The 19,021-nt window shown below is 54.6% G+C and overlaps 1 protein-coding gene across 1 annotated transcript; it reads left to right on the forward strand.

Annotated features, from left to right (window-relative positions):
- Positions 1 to 3,081: 3,081 nt before the first annotated feature.
- Positions 3,082 to 18,932, forward strand: LOC118530519 (cadherin-1-like). The gene is made up of 14 exons (XM_078063499.1): positions 3,082 to 3,291; positions 4,756 to 4,857; positions 4,937 to 5,080; positions 5,187 to 5,342; positions 6,523 to 6,667; positions 8,637 to 8,812; positions 9,681 to 9,809; positions 11,168 to 11,350; positions 12,789 to 13,030; positions 13,213 to 13,349; positions 14,189 to 14,304; positions 16,786 to 16,925; positions 18,094 to 18,229; positions 18,672 to 18,932. The coding sequence occupies exons 1-14, from the start codon at positions 3,082 to 3,084 to the stop codon at positions 18,759 to 18,761; spliced, it is 2,106 nt and encodes a 701-aa protein (XP_077919625.1). The 3' UTR covers positions 18,762 to 18,932.
- Positions 18,933 to 19,021: the final 89 nt, after the last annotated feature.

Genomic DNA, 19,021 nt, shown 5'->3' on the forward strand with positions numbered 1-19,021 from the left:
TCAGACACCAGAGGACACACACAGGGGAGAAGCCCTACGTTTGCAGGGAGTGTGGGCGAGGCTTTACACAGAGATCATGTCTCATCACACACCAGAGGACACACACAGGGGAGAAGCCCTACGTTTGCAGGGAGTGTGGGCGAGGCTTTACACGGAGATCATATCTCATCAGACACCAGAGGACACACACAGGGGAGAAGCCCTACGTTTGCAGGGAGTGTGGGCGAGGCTTTACATGGAGATCATGTCTCATCAGACACCAGAGGACACACACAGAGGCTTTACCAATAAATTGCATCTCCACTACCAGAGAACAAATGTAGCCACCACACACTCCAGACCCCAGCTCTGAGGGAGGTTCAGAGGTAGCCTACTGAGCCCTTACACTCCCCAAGAATATAATGAGAGCACATATAACTGGTTAAAGAAATTCTCTACTTTCAGGACAAGAGATGAAGTATATAAACAGGGGAAGGTTCCTTAAGTGCTCTGGGGATGTCAAGAGCAATCTCCTCCATGGTTTTTTGGCCTCCTGTTCTAATAAATTTTGTGTTCATATGAATCTGAAGTCCATATCATGCACCTCATTCCCCCCCTTATCACTGAAAGCAGAAGGGTCCGGGAGGGCCAGAGAACTCCTACTCTTGGTCCAGGTCTCCACAGGAAAACTGAACCCCTGGAAAGGTGTAAGTCAGGAGTGAATCTAGTTAGAGCACTGAAGAATCAATTTCTGGGCCAGGGAGAGAAATCTAGGATTTGACACAGACTCATCCGGGAAGGGAATTCTTTGGTCTCTTGGGAAGTGTGGTGTTTTCCCCTAATAGACCCCTACCCTCTCCTGCCACCCTCCTCCTCTAGCTTCTGCTGGCTCCTCTCCAGTTTCCCTCCCACATCTGCAGCCCCAGAGGTGAACACCAGGGGCGGACATGTGCGTGTGCCCATCTGTGTGCCTGGCTCTGTCTGGGGCAGATCCTCTCTCTCTCTCTCTCTCCTTGCTTTCCCATCAGGGTTGGCATCTCATGGTGCACAGCATATGGAATCCATATCAGACTGCAGTGGGTTCGATTCTCAGCTCTCCTCTCACCAGTTGTGTGACACAGGGCAAGATCCTCAACCTCTGTGTGCCCGTTTTATCATCCGGAGAATGGGAATGATAACTCCAGCCTTTGGTTGGATGTTCGAAGTTGAATAAGCACAAGCATAACCTGGCACAAAGATGCTGAGAACATCTTTGTTGTTCTCGCACAACTTTCAATGGCCATGTCTTCAAGGGCCTTAGTGCTGCACAAGGGAGGACAGACAGAGGGTAGGGGCCAGGGAGCCAGATTCAGAGACTGGTCAGGCACCACGGCTTTCTCTGCACAGACTCAGCTACCCTGGGAAGGAGGTGTGAGGTCTGGGGTGCAAAGTGGGGGGTCCATCTCCCTTCCCACTGAGCCTGGGCAGCTCAGAACCTCTCAACACAGGCAGGCAGTACTGACAATAACCTGTGAAACAAGACCCTCATCCGTCCCTTGCTGAGAACAGACTCTGGGCTCAGCATCTGTAGGAAATGGATGCACCATAAGGGAGTCTCTGAGCCCCCTCACTGCCCCATCCACACACGGTGTTCACGAAGCCCAAGCTCAGCAGTTTCTGCAGCACACTTTCCTCATGCCTGGGCCTCTGGCGGTTTAATGCATTCGTGCATAAATGCAAACCCTATGGTTTAATGCACAGCTGCGGCAATCTTGAAATTCATAATTATTTTATCTTTAAACTTATGGATGGTAAGTGAAGTCTGAAGGGACAATGGAGCAGAGTGGATATGCACAGCATCAGCCATTGCTGGCTATACCCATTCACATATAAGGTCTACAGTGCCCCAGGGGCACAGAATTCCCACGGACACAGCAGGTAGGAGGTAGCAGGACTGGAAGTGAACACAAAGTAAGTATGTTGCATCCACTACTGGGCAAGTGAGGGTGCTGACAGCTTTTCTTACAACCAGAACTCACTTCCAATGCAGAGAGGAGGCAATGGTGGTTCTAGGAAGCACAACAAACGAGGGCCACTATCACTTCGCTCCTGCAGGAGTTACCTCCCTGCTTCTGAGGGAAGCAGATCTCATTCTAGTTCCTGCTAGAATGGCTTCGTGGAGGCTGAATTCCAAACCCCAACCCCTCCAGGAGATACCAAAAGGAGTGTGGGCCATGTGGGGGGGCACCAAACCCCATGACCTGGAACAGTGACCCTTCTGTCCCTCCCCCCGTGCCAGGCTTGTGAAGAGTCTCTACATAAACTATGTGGATTTCAATTAATTAATATTCATTACTATTGTCTCTAGTCCTGTATGCTTTTGTAAAGGAAGGGGCATATTGGGGTCTTTCTTTCCTTGTGGGAAGAGAAGAGGGGATGATTCTCTTCCCTATACAGCATAATGCTGAAAAATCCCCCGAACCCTCAAGGTTCTGGGACTTCAGCATGAGCTGTTGCAGAAGGGGCAGAGTGGGGGTAATGCTGCCAAGGAAATCACACGGAAATACAGTGGGAGGAGAGCCCACACACTGCCAGGTGATGCCCTCCTCCACGTCCCCCCAGACTGACCCGGAACTCCCCCTGGGAGGCTGACCAATTCAAGATGAGGAGAGGTCTGTCTGTTCCTTCTTCCTCCCCTTCGGTAACAAGCCCCACTCCCAGGGTGGCCACCAGCCTCCAAGAGTACCCTGCCCCCAAATCCACCTCCTATTACCCACCCCCTGCTGCAGTCCCACCTTCACAGAACAGGGCCGACCTGCGCTGCGAAAATGGCAGTGTAGGGTGCCCACCGTGACTTCAGCCTTGCCCTCACTCTCTCACATGGTCTCAGGTCACCGCGTGCAAGGGAGCAGGTGCCGATACCCCTTCTCAAGCATCAGCTGCTAGCAGCCATTATCCTCATTTTGAAGAGGAGGCTCAGAGGAATGCCTGACGCTGGCTGGATTCCGAGTCTCTGTGCCCTGGTAGACAGCTGAGAAGCCCTTGCCTGAGGCCACTGTCCTATTCCTGGGACACCTGGCTGGCCTCTGCACCTGCTGGCTTCCCAGCACCTCCCCCGACACCATGATAGCCATGGGCGGGCAGGTCGAAGTCCTTGGGCCACAGGACATCAGCCGCTGGGACAACAGGGCAGGGTGGCCCGTGGCCCCACCACACACCCTCTGCAACTGCAGCAACCAGCCCAGCTATGGCCAGCCCCACCTGCTTTCTGCTCTGCTGGTCTGCCACCCAGGTAAGGACACCGCCGGCTTGCTCGGGGACCTAGCTGGGCAGGTAAGGCTGTCACTCACCAGGACGGTCAACAGAGAACCCAGAACAGAAGAGCACCCTCCACAGCCAGGGTGGGGATAAGCCGAACCAGGGCCCGAGTGGCACATGAAGCTCAACTTGTCTGAAACGTAGTAAATGTGTCTTTGACCCCCGGACTCTGCCTTGCCTGGCCGCAGGTCTGGCCCCGGTCCTAGGAGCCCAGCCAGAATCTGAACCAGCCTCTGAGAACTATCCTTAGGACAGAGTGTCACGCACAGATGCTGTCTTTAAAAACTAAACTGCTTGGGGTACCTGGTGGCTCAGTCAGTTAAGCGTCCAACTCTTGATCTCAGCTCAGGTCTTGATCTCAGGGTTGGGAGTTTAAGCCCCACATTGGGCTCTGTACTGGGTGTGAAGCCCACTTTAAAAATATATATATATAGGGACTCCTGGGTGGCTCAGTCGGTTAACGATCCCAGGGTCCTGGGATCGAGCCCCGCATTGGGCTCCCTGCTCAGCAGAGAACCTGCTTGCTTCTCCCTTTCCCTCTGCCTGCCACTCTGCCTACTTGTGCTATCTCTCTGTCAAATAAAGAAATTTAAAAAAAATCTTTAAAATAAATAAATAAATAAATAAAATATATATATATATCTCAAACTGCTCAAAATTTACTAACGACAGATTTTTAAAATACTTTTTTTAATTTAAGTGGCTGCTAATCTCATAACCCAGAGAAAAATCCTATAACATTCTGATACATGCACTTTAATATCTTACTTCAGAACCTCTCATACTTAACAGCAACAACTTTATTGGGGTTTTTTTCTGATAATATGCAGTTGTTATGTTTCTAAAAATTAGGAAAATACAGAAAATAAAAAGCACCCAGTACCATAACTCCGTTATTCAGAGGGAACGTCAATTAACACAGCATGTTAGAGCTTTCTGTTCATCACACACAAACAAGTGTGCACATTTGGGCACCTGCACATTTCCCTTTTACATACACTACAGAGCCCCTTACTCCCTCACCTGTCTCTTTCCCTTTACAAAGTATCTTGAACACCTTTCTTGCAGTTTTCACTGTTACATCATGACCAGGATTGGACTGTGCTTGAACCAACCCCCTGATACTGGACATGAAAGGTGGTTCCAGAAAGAGTTTGTAGACCAGATTTGGGCCTAGTTTTGGTATAGATTAAAACATGCAGTGCATTCAGCGCTCAAGAAAGTTCTCCGATCTCCAGGATTTAGGGAGAAGAGGTTCATTCCACCTCACCCCTCCCTTGATGTCACAGAGCATCCCCTCTCAGCCTTCCCCTGCAGAGGAAGGTGATGGGAAACCCTGGAGGCCATGGTGGAAGCGGAGGCCTTTGTTTTCTGGGGGGCAGAGGAGAACAGGACAGTGCTGACACCCAGGCTGGATCACAGGCATTGTCCCAAAGCCTGTCCCCTGTGCTCTTAACCTACTTCCCATTGATTTTGCAGCTCTTTGCTCAGGCAATGCCTTTCAGTAATGAGGCTCCCAAGACACCTCAGAAGCTGGGGTTGGTGTTGGGAGATCCGCATGGCAACAAGACCCTCCAGCAGGTCAGTGTGGCGCTTACAAGAGCTGGCTTCATTGAACAGTTAGGCCTGTGCTATGGTCCCTCACCTCCTGTCCTTTTAGGGTACTCCCTCTGGATACCAGATGGAGGTGCTGACGTTCCCTCATGCCCACTTCGGTCCCAGGAGGCAAAAGAGAGACTGGGTTATCCCTCCCATCTCCATCCCAGAGAATGAAAGAGGCCCATATCCAAAAATGGTGGCTCAGGTATTGCAAAGGGAGGATTCTGGTTTCGTTCTAGGGTTCCCTACGGAGAGGGACTGATACTCGACTGGGGTCCTTCTTGGCTGTTCTGCTTCTGTGTTGTCTTCAGGTCAAATCTAACAAGGACAAGGAAATCCGGGTTTTCTATAGCATCACCGGCAAGGGCGCTGACGAACCTCCTCGTGGTGTGTTTATCATGGACAGAGAAACTGGATGGCTAAAGGTGACAGTGCCCCTGGACAGAGAGCAGGAGTCCCGCTATGTTGTGAGTGTCTCCTACGAGGCTTCAGGGTTGGGGAGCTGGCGGCAAGCCAGCCATCTCATTTTCTAAATATTTCAGACAGCCAGTGGATTTCTGCAGTTACTCATGAAACCATTTGTGAGCACCTGTTATGTTCCAGGTGCCGCGCGCGCACATGAGAGTGAGGAGGGTGGAGGCAGGCAGAGCTGAAGAATGAGCTCTGCAGTTGTGGACAAGTTCCACGACTCACTGACGCGAGGATCCGTGAGAGGCAAGCTTCTGAGCTCAGGGCCAGAGCAGTACTGGAGGGAGGCCCAGGCTGTTGTTACAGTTTCTACCACCCCTGTTAGCTCCAGAGACACACAATGGAGAGTCCAGCTCTGGAGGGGAGAAACCCAGGGCCCGCGCAGCAAACACCAAGGTGCAGCAGGGGGACAGAAAGCGGCAAGAGAGGGCTGAGCAGAGGGAAGCAGCGGGTTGTGTGACTCTAGGTTGGAACATTCTAGACAGTCTCCAAATGTTCAGAGTGTAGGATCCAGAGCCACACAAGCTATGGTGAGACCCCAGCTCTGACACTTTACTTTGTAGCCCTGGGTGTGGTAGTGACCCCCTCGGCCTCCCTTTGCTTTTGGGTTACTGTATGTGAAGCACTTTGAACAAGTTCTCAATGCATGTTAGCTGAGCACCCTTTAAACACAGCTCTCTGGGCTGTTTTGTCCAGAACACTCTCCACCACACCCCGTGGAGGGAAACAGAGGCCCAAATAAAGCCTCAGTCTGCTCTCTTCCCGAGGACATGTGCCCGCTTTCAGAGTCAAAGCGAGTTCCCAGGCAGGCCCACCTTCCACCCCTGGGAAGGGAGAACGGGCACACGCTGCAGAAATCAAACCCTGAGTCCCCGTGGTTCCACCCGGCTGCACGGGAAGCCCAGCTGAGGCACTTCCCTTGGAAAAGGGAGAGGATGGGTCGGATGACGGCTAGCACTCTGCCCTGAGCATCACATGAGGAAAACCTGAGCAGACACAGTGCAACCCTTAGTGACATCCCCAAGGTTGGAGTGAGTGCTGCTTTCTCCGACTCCCAAGCACTGAAATGTTAAGATGAAGGTGCAGGGGGGGCTCTCACTGCAACGGGCCTTTTGTGGGACAGGTGCCCACGGGCTCGGTGGCCCCACATGCCTATGCTGCACCTGCATTGCTTTTCAGCTTCTCCTTCATGCTGTGTCTTCAAATGGGAACGCTGTGGAGGACCCGATGGAGACAGTGATCACAGTGACAGACAGAAATGACAACAGGCCCGAATTCACCCAGGCGGTCTTTGAGGGGTCTGTGATGGAAAGAGCCCACCCAGGTTAATTAGAACAATGGAGGGTTTTAGTGACACATGGCAGTAATATCAGGGAAAATATAAAGAATCTGGGAAACTGAAGTATAAACAGCAGAGATCTTATTATGAATCCACACCCTGGGTTCCAGTGCACAAAAGGGTTCCACTTCGAGATTAGAAGGGACAGATCAAGGACTGCAAAGATTTTGGGGGGGTGGGTTCAAGCAACAGAGACTCTCTCAGGCTTGCTCAAGAGAGTTGGGACTGGGGAGGGCTACACATGGAGAGGATCCTACAAAGAGGGGCCAACAAGGGCCATAAAGCAAGGAGGTCCTTCGGGCCCAAGCAAGTGCAGGGGTCACCGGGTCTGCCACTGTCCAGGTGACGCCCGCTGGCTGCCTCACTTCTGTCTCTAGGTCCTGTCTGCATTTGCTGGTGTCTGCTTCCCTCTAATTGGTGCCTGGACAGATCCTCCTCCACCATGTGGCCATTCTCATTTTATAGCTTCCTCTACACCCCTTTTCTGTGTCAGCTTGCGTTTCTCCCCAATGAATGCCCTACATATTTCCCAATTCGTGGTCCGGCAAACAAGAACCTGACTGATTATTCTTGATCCAAGGGACACTCTGGTTTCAACTGGCTCTTACTTACTGATTGAGGAGTTATCAGACCTCCGGACATGACTGTACAATGATCGTAGGCAGCGCCGACAGGCCCACGTGCCCACGGCTTCCAACCCGACATTTTGGGAATGGATGTTGAGGTCCTCATTCTCTGGGACTGAAGATAAATGAAACCAAAAGTCACAGAGTATTTCATGTGAAAGGACCTTGTGATGGATGCTTTCTTCTCCCTCCTGGCCCACCACTAGCAGCCACTAATGCTTTCTTCCTCTTTTTCTCTTTCTTTTCTATCTTCGTGCTGCCTTTGGCCCTACGACAAACCACGGCTCACCAACCAGCACCAGCCGTCCCCTGATCACCCACGTGAGCTACACATGTGTTTCGGGTTATCTCAGTAGACCAAATTCCAGAGGCTTGGTTCAAGCAACCAGGGAGCACGGCCCCCACCCACCTCTGCCCACCCCCTCACACGTCTCTCCATCTGGCTTGTGGGCTTGGCTCCAGCTCCGGATGTGAGGCCAGTGTCCAGACAGGAAGTACTCCCCTGACAATGGCAGGGGAGGGAGAAGGACAGAGAGGCCTGAGAACAGGAGAACACCTGGAAAGATGAGATATGAAACAGGCACCTCACCTTCCCCTTGAGCACCTGATAGAATCTCAGCACGCTGAAGCCCCATGTTAATGAGGGACAAGGATCCCACAGTGACAGCCATGTCAGAAGATGCCCGAAAGAGAAAAAAAGGGAGAGAGAGAGGCAAACCAAGAAACAGATTCTTCACTCCAGAGAACACCCTGATGGTCACCAGAGGGGAGGGAGGTGGGGGGTGGAGGAAACAGGTGAGGGGGATGAAGCAGAGCACCTGTCCTGATGAGCACCAGCTGAGGTATGGAAGTGATGAATCACTATACTGTACACCTGAAACTAGTACTACACTGTATGTTAACCAACTGGAATTTAAATAAAGACTTAAAAAATGAAATAAAAAATGTTCAAAAGATGCCCTGGGGTACCTGGCTGGCTCAGTTGGTGGAGAAAAGCGACTCTCAACCTCGGGGTCGTAAGGCTGAGCCCCACATTGGGTGTAGAGATTACTTAAATAAATAAATCATTAAAAACAAAAATAAATGCAAAAAATTTTAACGATTAAAGATTTAAAGAAAAAGTAAACAAATCACCTGGAATTTATTATAATAATTTGGTGAATTATTTGAACTAGAACTTATATCCCTTGATAAGAAGTTTTATTACCTGTATAGTGAAGAAACTAAAAAAGGAACACATTTAGTTTTGGATTTCTATCTTAATTTGTATTGCCCTGCCGGTTCTTAGCTGCTGAGATTATCAACTCTTCTCCCCTGTATCCTTGCAGGAACATCCGTGATGCAAATCACAGCAACGGACGCGGATGACCATGAGAACACCTACCATGCAGACATTGCTTACACCATCCTCAGCCAGGACCCCTCAGTACCTCACTCCAACATGTTCACCATCAACGGGAACACGGGAGTCATCTCTGTGCTCGCTTCTGGGCTGGACCCACAGGTCAGGGGGCAGCAGGGGCCTCCCGGTGGTGCAGTTAAATGGACATTCGTCCCAGCTGGTAGGGCATGGGCAGCAGGTAGTCGGAACAAACACCAGCCCATCAATCAGAACAGGTTCCCAACCAGTCAGAACCGAGTCCTGACCAATTAGAACATGAACCAAGCAATCAGAAGAGGCATTTATCAGGGACACCTGGGTGGCTGAGTCAGTTGAGCGTCTGCCTTCAGCTCAGATCGTGATCTCAGGGTCCTGGGATGGAGTCCCACATCGGACTCCTTGCTCAGCGGGGAGCCTGCTTCTCCCTCTCCCCCTGCTCATGCTCTCTCTCTCTCTATCTCTCTGTCTTAAATGAATAAATAAAATCTTTGGGGGAAAAAAGGAAAAGAAAAGGCATTTGCCCGCTGGTGCAGGCTGGCTGACTTTGAGCCCTGGGCGTAGTAAGCCCTAAGGTATCACTGGGGTAAATTGCAAGACTCCTCCCGTAACTAGCAAAATGAAATGACTCTGTTTCCCACAAATTAGACCACATTCTCTGGTGAAAATAGAAAATACTAGCTTCACGCCCCCCATAAGCATTGTACCCATAAATGAAGGGGTCCCCCCAGTCCAGGAAACTTTCCCCCTCAGTCAGCTTTGGGAGGGGATGGTCTCATTTATGCATAGTTTGCCTCTTTGAGTGGTGAGCCAAGGTGAAAGCGGAGGTATCAGTCTCTCCTTGAGTGCTCCTGGAAGCTGGTCCTTTCCTGGAGGGGAGGGCCCTCCGGGTCTGCTGCCCCTGGCATCCCATATTTACTCTCTGGGTGCCATTGGGTAGACCCAACCCTGCGTCTCGCATCCCCAGTGCTGACTGCCACATGCCTGTCTGCAGAGCGCTCCTGCGTACACCCTGACAGTCCAGGCTGCCGACCTCCAAGGTGAAGGCTTACGGTCCACAGCAAGAGCCGTGATCACAGTCGCCCAGAGCAACCCCAACCCTCCCGTCTTCAGCCCCACTGGGGTGAGTCCTGGCAAAGCCGGTGGATGTCTCGTGACCCGTGTGAGCAGCAGTGTCATGATGCAGACCGCAGCCTGGCGGCGATTTAGAACCCTCTGGACATCTTTGGGTCACACCGTCCCCGGGGCAGGGGCAGCCCTCTCGGCCGGCGGTGACTTGGATGGGCAGATGAACGTGGAAGGCAGAGCCCATGATACAGGCAAGATGTGGTTGTCCTGAGGCCAGGAAAAGGGCTCCCTCTCTGGCCGGGAGCCCTCTGGATCCCACTGGGTGGGAATGAAGAGCCCCTGGGCCCAGATGGCAGGAACCGACTCGGGGATTCTTCAGGGACATGGGGTACAGCGCACTTGGATGAGTAAAGGACAGAGGGAAGTGATCGTAAAGAAACACGTAGGGGTTTAGGGTGCAGCTGAGCCTTGCGAGGGCTGGGAAGCAGGATCTGGAAACCCCTAGGAACCCAGGCCACCTTGTCTGTCTGTCCCTCTCCCTCACTCTCTCTGCCCCACCTTTCTGCCTGTGCTCAGTGCTCCCTCTGCACTCTGCAGCCAGACTCCATCTCCCCCTGCATATTTGCATACTCAGTACGTCCCTTCCCCCACGGGACATTTACTTAGCACCACCTTGTGGCCAAGCCCTGTTCCAGGCAGGGAACGGCAGAGGGTCACAGGGCCGTATCCCCTACGACTGAAACGGAGAGGCGGTCATGGACATTCCCCCACCATCCAAACAGTTCTGAGCAGTAAAGCCAGCATCGCTCCCGTGGCCACAGGGGCTGGAGTCAGGGTGTCCCCTGAGCCTGGCAGGTGCTTCAGCAGGAGCTCCCCTAACAGTCACACGGGCCAGGCTTTCGACAGAGACACTTGCTGCCTGTAGAGACTGAGTGGGAAGGGACCTGACAGGGAGGGGCAGGGGACAGGCTGGAGAAGCCACTCCAGGCCCGACTTCTTGCTCGGCTCCTGGGCCTGCAGGGGTGACGGCCACGGACCCTGGCTGCAACCCAGGAACAGAGCCCGGGGCGGCTACACTGGGCCCCAGGGACACACCCTCCCCAGCTGGTACCCACCTGGGACCCGAGCTGCTGGAGTCTGGGCGACGTGGTGTCAACTTTCCAGCCCCTCTGCTACAGGGTGAAAACAGACACCGAGCTGTTGGAGTCCCCATCGCCTACACGCACGTCCAGAGCACTGAGCAGGGCCTTTGCAGGTGCCCGGCTCGGCCGACAGACACTGCCTTAAGAGGAGACCCTCCACTGTGGCCCCTCTTGCTTAAGAACAGTGGGTTTTGAGGCTGGCCCAGGCTGTGTGTTTCCTGAGTCCCCACAGAGGATACCAGGAACGAGGGCCTCTGTCTTTCTCTTGCAGTATGTGGGCCAGGTGTTTGAGAACAAGGTGGATGCCGAGATAGTGAGGCTGAAGGTGCAGGATGCAGACCCCCCCGGCTCCCCTGCATGGAAGGCAGTGTTCTCCATCCTAAATGACAGAGCAGGCCTCTTCACTGTCACCACAGACCCTGAGGCCAATGACGGCCTTTTGAAAACAGCCAAGGTGGGTGTGAGCTCTGAGGAGACGGCCGCCGTGACCCGCTAGTTCTGGGGCCAGGCGGGAGCAGACAGCACACTCTTCGCCGGGAGCACAGCTGCCCAGTGAGGGCTGCCGGCTGGATGGTGGTCCTCTCTGGTCCTCGTGTCACAATGGCCACATCATCACCCTGGACCTCAGAAGTGCTGCCTCATTAGCTGTTTTCTCCCAGAAAAAAGACTAACCTGGGAGGTTTCCATAGAGCTAAACTGGGACCTGTGTCTTCATTTGGGTTCCCCCCAAAGTGGGAGGGACGCTGGGGGTGCTGAGGAGGGATGGGTGGGACAGGAAGCAGGAGAGAAAAGGGGTCCCAAGAAGAGAGGGGCTCGGGCCCCTGGGTCCGTCGGAGCAATGCCTTGGCATCGTCTTGTCTGAGCCACGCGTCTGCCTTCACTTGTGCCTGAAGCTGCCGCTTTACAACCCTGGAGGCAGGAAGCCCAGTCCCCAGAGCCACAGCGGTCTCAGGGCAGGCCGAGGGGCCTGGAGACATCTGCTCCCCCTTTCCCCGGACAAACCGAAGATGAACTATCAGAGAGAGAGGAACGAGAACACAGGGAGGAAAGGAGCCATGGGGGAAGAGGAACCTTAGGGACCTTAGGGACCTCTGCTGGGCTGAGGATTTTTTCTCAGGAGGCTGGGGAGGGCGTAGGCACTTACTGCTGTTTATTCCAAAAGTGGTCTTTTGGCCCCAGAATACTGGGACACTTAGAATAAACATGGAGAAGGCCAAAGGCCTCATCTAGACAAGCCTGGGGGACAGAAGGGCTAAAATTCAAGAATTCCGCCAAGGGCATATCCCAGGACGTTTACCTACCAACCTGCATCTAACCTGAGAAGGTGCCGGGGGGCGAGTTGACCCCTGCGAGTAACCACACACCTTGCTGGGGCCAAGGCCTACATCAGAGGGGTCCAGTTCCAGCTGACCCCTGTCCCAGCCATCTGGGGACACTTTCAGATAATTCTGCTCAGGGCCCACCACTGCCTCACAAGTCTGAGGATAATAAAACAGCGAACACACCATCTCAGTAAGTGCCACAGGCGGTTTATGTCCCAACACTCAGTTTTCACACCAACTCCAGCAGGGAAGTGCTGCAATTATGGACATTCGATGGTGGGTAAACTGAGGCACAGAGAAGCGAGGTCACCTGCTTGGGCTGCACTGCAAATGGCAGAGCCAGGATCTTAACCAGAGTCCACCTCCTCACTGCTAGGCTCAGTGTGAGGTATCTGAGAGCTAGCGCAGCGTGGAGCACTCTCAACCACGGCCACTCCTGCCCTGCCGTCCCAAGCCGTGACCTTCCCTCGGGACAGGCAGACAGCCACAGGCTAGGGCCTGCACCCTCTTGCAGGCCAGCCAAAGTGGCCTACTGCGCCAAGTCCCCTGACCGCCTTCTGTGTTCCTCAGGGTTTGGATTTTGAGACCACACAGCGATACACCCTCTACGTGACAGTGGTGAAGGCAGTGCCCTTGGCGTCTCTCCCCACATCCACGGCCACCGTCACCGTGGATGTGCTGGACGTGAATGAGGCCCCTGTCTTTGTACCCCCGATGAAGATGGTGGAAGTGGCCAAGGATGTTGGTGTGGGCCAGGAAATCACATCATACAGGGCCCAGGACCCAGACAGCCTCCAGTGTCAGAAAATCAGGTGGGACTGGAGGCGTGCCTTGGTCTCAAGGCACCCAGGGCTGAAATTCAGCCACATATCTGGAGAACTAGCCGGAGGAGAGACTTAAATTTGTCAGCACCTGGTTGCTCACTATGCCCTAGGAGGGCGGTTGGGGGACACATGGTCCCAGCCGTCTAAGAATGAGGGTTTATCCCTTTCAGGTACCAGATATGGCGTGATCCAAGCCATCGGCTGGACATCAACTCAGAAACAGGAGTCATTTCCACTCGAGCCAGTCTGCACGGGGACGACATGAAGGACCACACATTTTCAGCTGTTGTCATAGCTACGGACGATGGTAAGGGTTTGAAAGTTTCATCACTGGGCCACGTCCCTCCACTGATGCAAAGCTCTGAAACATGTTATGCTCCATGTTGTGGCTAAGCTGCGTGTACGTGATCTCAACGTATCTTCACCAGAAACTGATGAGGAGGAACTGTATTATCTTACCCATTTTATCCATGAAAACGCAGGCTTGCAGAGACGAAACGATCTAAGCTGCATCCTGGGGGTGAGTAAAGGCTTGAGTGAGGCTGTCCAGGCTTCCAAGCAGAACCTCTCAGGGAGTCCAGCAAGGCGACTGGGGCCACACACCATCAGCACTGGGAGGAGAGTAGCGGGACTGCCCCCAGACACCCTAAGGGACGAAGTACACACATACAGTGCCGTGCCACATGCCCACACCTTGTACAAATACCCACGTGCATGCCCGCAGGTGATGCTCACATTCACACAGAGCACACAAGCTGACATATGCACACACACTCGGTCATACACATTCACGTGCATTGTCACACTCACACACATACTCTCAGAACACCCTGCTCAGGTGACTTTACCCGGGACCACCAGCACCTGGCAGACCGTACCCATAAATCATGATGCTGGACCCAGGCCTGAGGACCCAGTGAGTACTCAGGGCTCTGTGGAGAAGCTGTGTTTGGAGTTAGATTGGAGATAAACAGTAAGATGAAGCAGACTCTTTTCAGGCTGGCTCAGTGAGCCAATGAGAGATAGGACCGTGGGGAGGGGTGCCGGAGGGACAGCTGACCACAGGAGACGGCATTTAAGTTGGAGGAAATGTGGCAGCTCACCAGTTTGTAGGGTCTTATCTCTTCCGTCTCATTCTTTCCTTAGGGCAACCTCCTGCCACGGGCACCGGGACCCTTCTCCTCACTTTCTCCGACACAGACTGCCCAGCAGTAGGCTCACAGTGCCTTTCCACCTGCCAGAGGGGACCAGAGCCCCCAGCTGTAAGTATGGGTCACCGGGATCTTTCACCAAAAGACTGTGCACGGACTTGATATGTTACAGCTCACACTGTTAATGTTTTTATCATTTTTAAGTGTTTTCGTATTTTATTATAACTTTGACTCCAAAGATGGGCCATTTAAATATTTATTGTGATAGCGTTCTGGTAGATATAAGGGTCTTGAAGAAGAAGCACCTTATTCTAATTTGCCTATAGGTGCCAAAAGAAACCTGCTCATTAGCGAAGTTTCCAGAGTATGCAATGTCCCAGTGATAATCCTGGTTTCCAGAGTGGGCTGAGTGCCCGGAGACCAGGCATGGGCTGAGGGTCTCAAGCCTCCTGGGAAAGGGGCAGGGACCCTAAGCACAGCAGTTCTGTCTGGGTGGATGCAGGATGGGGAAGTAGGCCCCAGAGAGGCCCTGGAAGGAACTGTGACAACTCCCTGCTCTCCCACCCTCTCTCCCGACCACTAAGTTCTCTCCTGGGCTAAAGAGTGTCCAGTCTCTAGAAAGGGACTTACAGGGCAAGAGCTAACCCCATCCACAAGTGCTCATCCCAGAGATGGTCACTGGTGTAAGTTTTCTGTGTCTCATACTAGAAAATATCCTAATACAGAGCCTCTCTGTGCCTCCTCTATAAAATGGGGATAATACCACCGACATCATGAAGCTGTCGTGAGGATTAAATGAACGAATCTTTTTAATGTAGTGGAGGCTGTATACACACTCGAGCCAACGACAGATGCTTCCACCTTGCCACACCCTTTTATGCCTCGCCACCAGTCACCACCCCGGAGACTGTTCATTTTGCACACAAATGGGCCTCATTCTTTTTAAGGGACTGCAGAACATGCTGGTCCGTAACAGGGCTTGTTTATTTAATTGTCCCCAGTGGAGACAGTCTGGTTGTTTCTTGACTATTGTACCCATGGGTGTTTGCAAAAACAGGTGTGAGCATCTGTTTGGGGTTATCTCCTATAGACATAATCTCGCCCAAACGTCATGTGTGTTTAAATCTCCAATAGGTGTAACCAGCACTCTCCCACCCTTTGCTAGGAGGGTCTCCTTCCCTGCCTCGGAGGGGTCCGATGCCTACCCTACACAGTCGGCGCTCACTCTCCAGTAATTAGAAAATGCACTTTGACAGGAAGAAAACAGCTCCCATATCCAGAGCAACACAGCAGTCGACCAACTGGTCGTGTAGACCTTTCCAGATTTTAAATATAATAGGGTGCCCTTATCTTTACTTACCTTGCATAAAATGTTATATATATAATTTTAATACTCAGCTGTCCCTTTTCTCCCTACCGCGCAGCCCAGGCCCGAACCCGTCAGTGTACAGAGCCTGCTTAGGGGTGGGGGCCGGGGAGGGGGGCAGCGCCACCAGAGCGACAGCTCAGAGAGCTTCTCAACCTCGGGAGTCCTTACTGCCCTGATTTTACAGAAGAGGAAACTGAGGCACCACCACGTGGTCTCTCGGGGCAGTCAGTAGCCCCCTCTGAGGGGCTTCCATCAAAATCCTTACTGCCCCGGCGACGGGGAAAAACAAACAAAAAACAAAACGTAGTTCTGGGACTCCTGGAGCGGTGTCCGGCTCACGCGCGTCCCCGACCTCCCGGCCCTGCGCCCGCGGCCCCGACCCGCCTGGACCCCAGCCCGTCCAGCCCCGCCCGGAGCCCGACCGACCCCCGGAACGGACCCAGCCCCGCCCCGGACCCGCCCCCGCCCCACACCCCACCTCCCGCAGGTGCCCTCAACTCCACTTCCGGTCCTGGGCGGAGCCTCCGCGGCCCCCGCAGGTCTGTGCGCCCCTGTCGCCCCCCACCCCCAGCCCTGCAGCGAAGCCCCTGGGACACCCCAGGTGGACCCTGAGTGGAGCCGCCCTCCCCGCCAGAGGGACGCGCCCCCCAACCTGGGTCTGGTCGGACACATGGCTCTTGGGCCCTGGGAGGGGCCAGGGTCCGGGCAAGGGCGGGCTCGGGGAGGTGCCTGCACCCCGGGACCAGCTCCCGTTCTGGGGGAGACTGATGCGGGCCGCTCCGAGACTGCGGGCGCTCCAGCGACACCTGGGCTCCTCGGAGGTAGGGGGCAGGCCCCGAGCTGGTTCCGGCTCGTCAGCAGGGCCAGGGCTAAGGTCCCAGGTGACCCCTGAGCCAGGGGACAGAGGGCTGGACTCCGGGAGAACGAGCACCCCGGGTCTGGCCACCCGCAGCCGGCACGGAGTGGCTGGAGGGGGGGGCCTCTGCGCGGAGATGCCCTTCAGTGTCCGGACGGAGGGGAGGGGGCCCGGTAGGAGTTGGTGTGGCGGAGTGGGGGGCTGGCCGGCATTGTTTATCAACCGTCTCTCAGTGTGTTAACCCCACAGCCTCCGCGGCTGACTCAGCAGCTCCTAGCCACCCCGCCCCCCAGGGTCCAGCTCTAGGGCCAATGTGGACACGAGGCTGGGCCCCACGTGCTCATTCTGTCCCTCTCTTGGGGCGCAGGGCAGAGGCATGGAGCCGACCAGCAGCCCGCTGACCACACACGTGCTGGACACTGCCTCGGGGCTTCCGGCCCAGGGCCTCTGCCTCTGTCTGTCTAGGCTTGAGGACCATGGCCGGCAGTGGACGGAGCTGAGGAAAAGGTAGGCTTGAGGTCTGGGCGGGAGGTGAGTCCAGACCACCTCTCCCCAGACAGGGGGCAAGGAGAAGAACGCAGCCAGCCAGTGAGTGCTGACGGCTGTGGTGTGGTCCCCTCAGCCTCACACCCCCAGTGCCTCTCCCTGAGGGCAGGGCTGGCTAAGGCTAAGGTGTAACCCAAGGGCCTCAGGGTCACCGTGATTAACAGGTAACCTTGTGCCAGGCAGCTGAGCACATTACTTCTCTTCTTATTCTCACTACAGCCTGTGGGCAGGCCCCATAATTTCCCCTTTTATAGATGGGGAGACTGAGACAGCAAGAGGTAAGTAAAAGCTGGGATCCCAAGCCTCGCCTGGCGGCTGGGCCCCTCAGCAGGACCGGGGCCCTGGCCCCAGGTTCAGGCGCCGCCTGGTAGCTGCCCTGTGAGCCTCTCCAAGGAGGCAGGCTCCCTCTGGTGGTGGGAGTGGGCGGCTGGGCCCCAAAGGTTCAGGGCCCGAGGGCATGGAGCTCATCCCCCGCCCTTCACCGAGGCTGGGGGTCCAGGTCCCATCTGAGTGGCCTGCTCTGGTCCTAAAAGAATCCATGGAGTCCCCTGGAGGGTCACATAGACCCATTCCCAACCCCCCATAAACTGTGGGTACAGGACAGAAACTTGAATCACAGCTGGTGGGAACGATGCCAGGGCTCTCCAGGGGTGACGGGGGGGGCGCATAAATCGGTGAGCAGAGCGACAGGCCCTCCATTTGGACACTCCGTGCAGGGCCAACTGGCCACCATGCAGATGGGGGTGTGGGTTCAGTTACTGGCTAGAAAGCCACACACAATGTAGTAAATGAAAAGTACAAGTTATCAAACAGTATGTACAGTCTAATCCATTTTAGGGTATTTTCCTAAGTTTACAAATAAGCAGTTATGTGTAGAGAAAATCTGGAAAAATATATGCCAATATAAAGGGATTGTTGCTCATAAAATAGGTTTGGTTTTTTTGTTTACTTTTCTGCTTCTCTGTATTGGGAGTTCTGTCTACAAAGACAGTGCAGTGGTGTCCCTGAGCTCCTCTGGGACCCCAGGCCCTAGACCTGCTGTGGGGGAGTCTGAGGCCCCTGGCCATGCAGACCCTGGAGGGCCAGGCAGGGGCGAGTCCTCACCAACCCCTCCCTCCACTCTCCGCAGCTACACCGACTCGGACGGCCGCTGCCCAGGGCTCCTGCCGCCAGGCCCGATGAAGGCAGGCACCTACAAGCTGTCCTTTGACACCGAGGGCTACTGGAAGAAGAGGGGGCAGGAGAGCTTCTACCCATACGTGGAGGTGAGGGCCCAGGGTGGAGGCCCGTGACTCATCCAGGTCCCTGCAGTGGGCAGGCTGGTCCTACCCCTCCCACCTCTCCCAGGGCGGTAGCAGTGAGTCCACGGCTTTGAGCTCCCAGAAAAAAGGTGTCCAGGGACTTTACCACAACACACCCGTCTCTGCCCTGTCCCTGGGTGAGGCTGTGGGGGGCAGGGCCCAAAGTGACTCAGCCCCTGTGGACAAAGGCGCTCACCTGACCCTGTTCAAGGTGGATCTTTTGGGTTCCTCAAGTCGATGACTCTCTCCAGAGAGGATTCAGCCGCATCGCAGCCCTGGCCAGGTTTCCAGCTTTCCACAAGCCCCAGCTGGCCCCGCTTAACTCTGCCCCTGGCCCACAGTCTGGGCTGCTTGCGTGCTGCATAGGAGCCCCTCACTCTCTTCCGGTGCCTTCTCTGCTTCTCAGGTTGTTTTCACCATCACCGACGAGACCCACCGGTTCCACGTGCCCCTGCTGCTGAGCCCATGGTCCTACACCACGTATCGAGGGAGCTAGTGGCCGGGCCATCACCTCTGGCCAGCTGCGGGCCTGTGAGCACTGATCCCATCCCCACGGCTCCCTGAGGCACCCCAAGAGAGGGCAGCAGGTCATCTCCCTGTGGGAGATTCTGGCCCTCCACCTCCAGTAGCCGTTGAGTCTCAGGCCTCAGTAAAGTCGGTGTCGGTATCTGTAAGGCTGCTGCAGTCCCTGGGCTCAGCTGGTGCTGCCCTGGCCCCGAGGTGGGAGGGAGGGCAGGGGTATGCACAGACCGGACG

Source organism: Halichoerus grypus, chromosome 15 (assembly GCF_964656455.1).
Source record: "Halichoerus grypus chromosome 15, mHalGry1.hap1.1, whole genome shotgun sequence".
NCBI lineage: Eukaryota > Metazoa > Chordata > Mammalia > Carnivora > Phocidae > Halichoerus > Halichoerus grypus.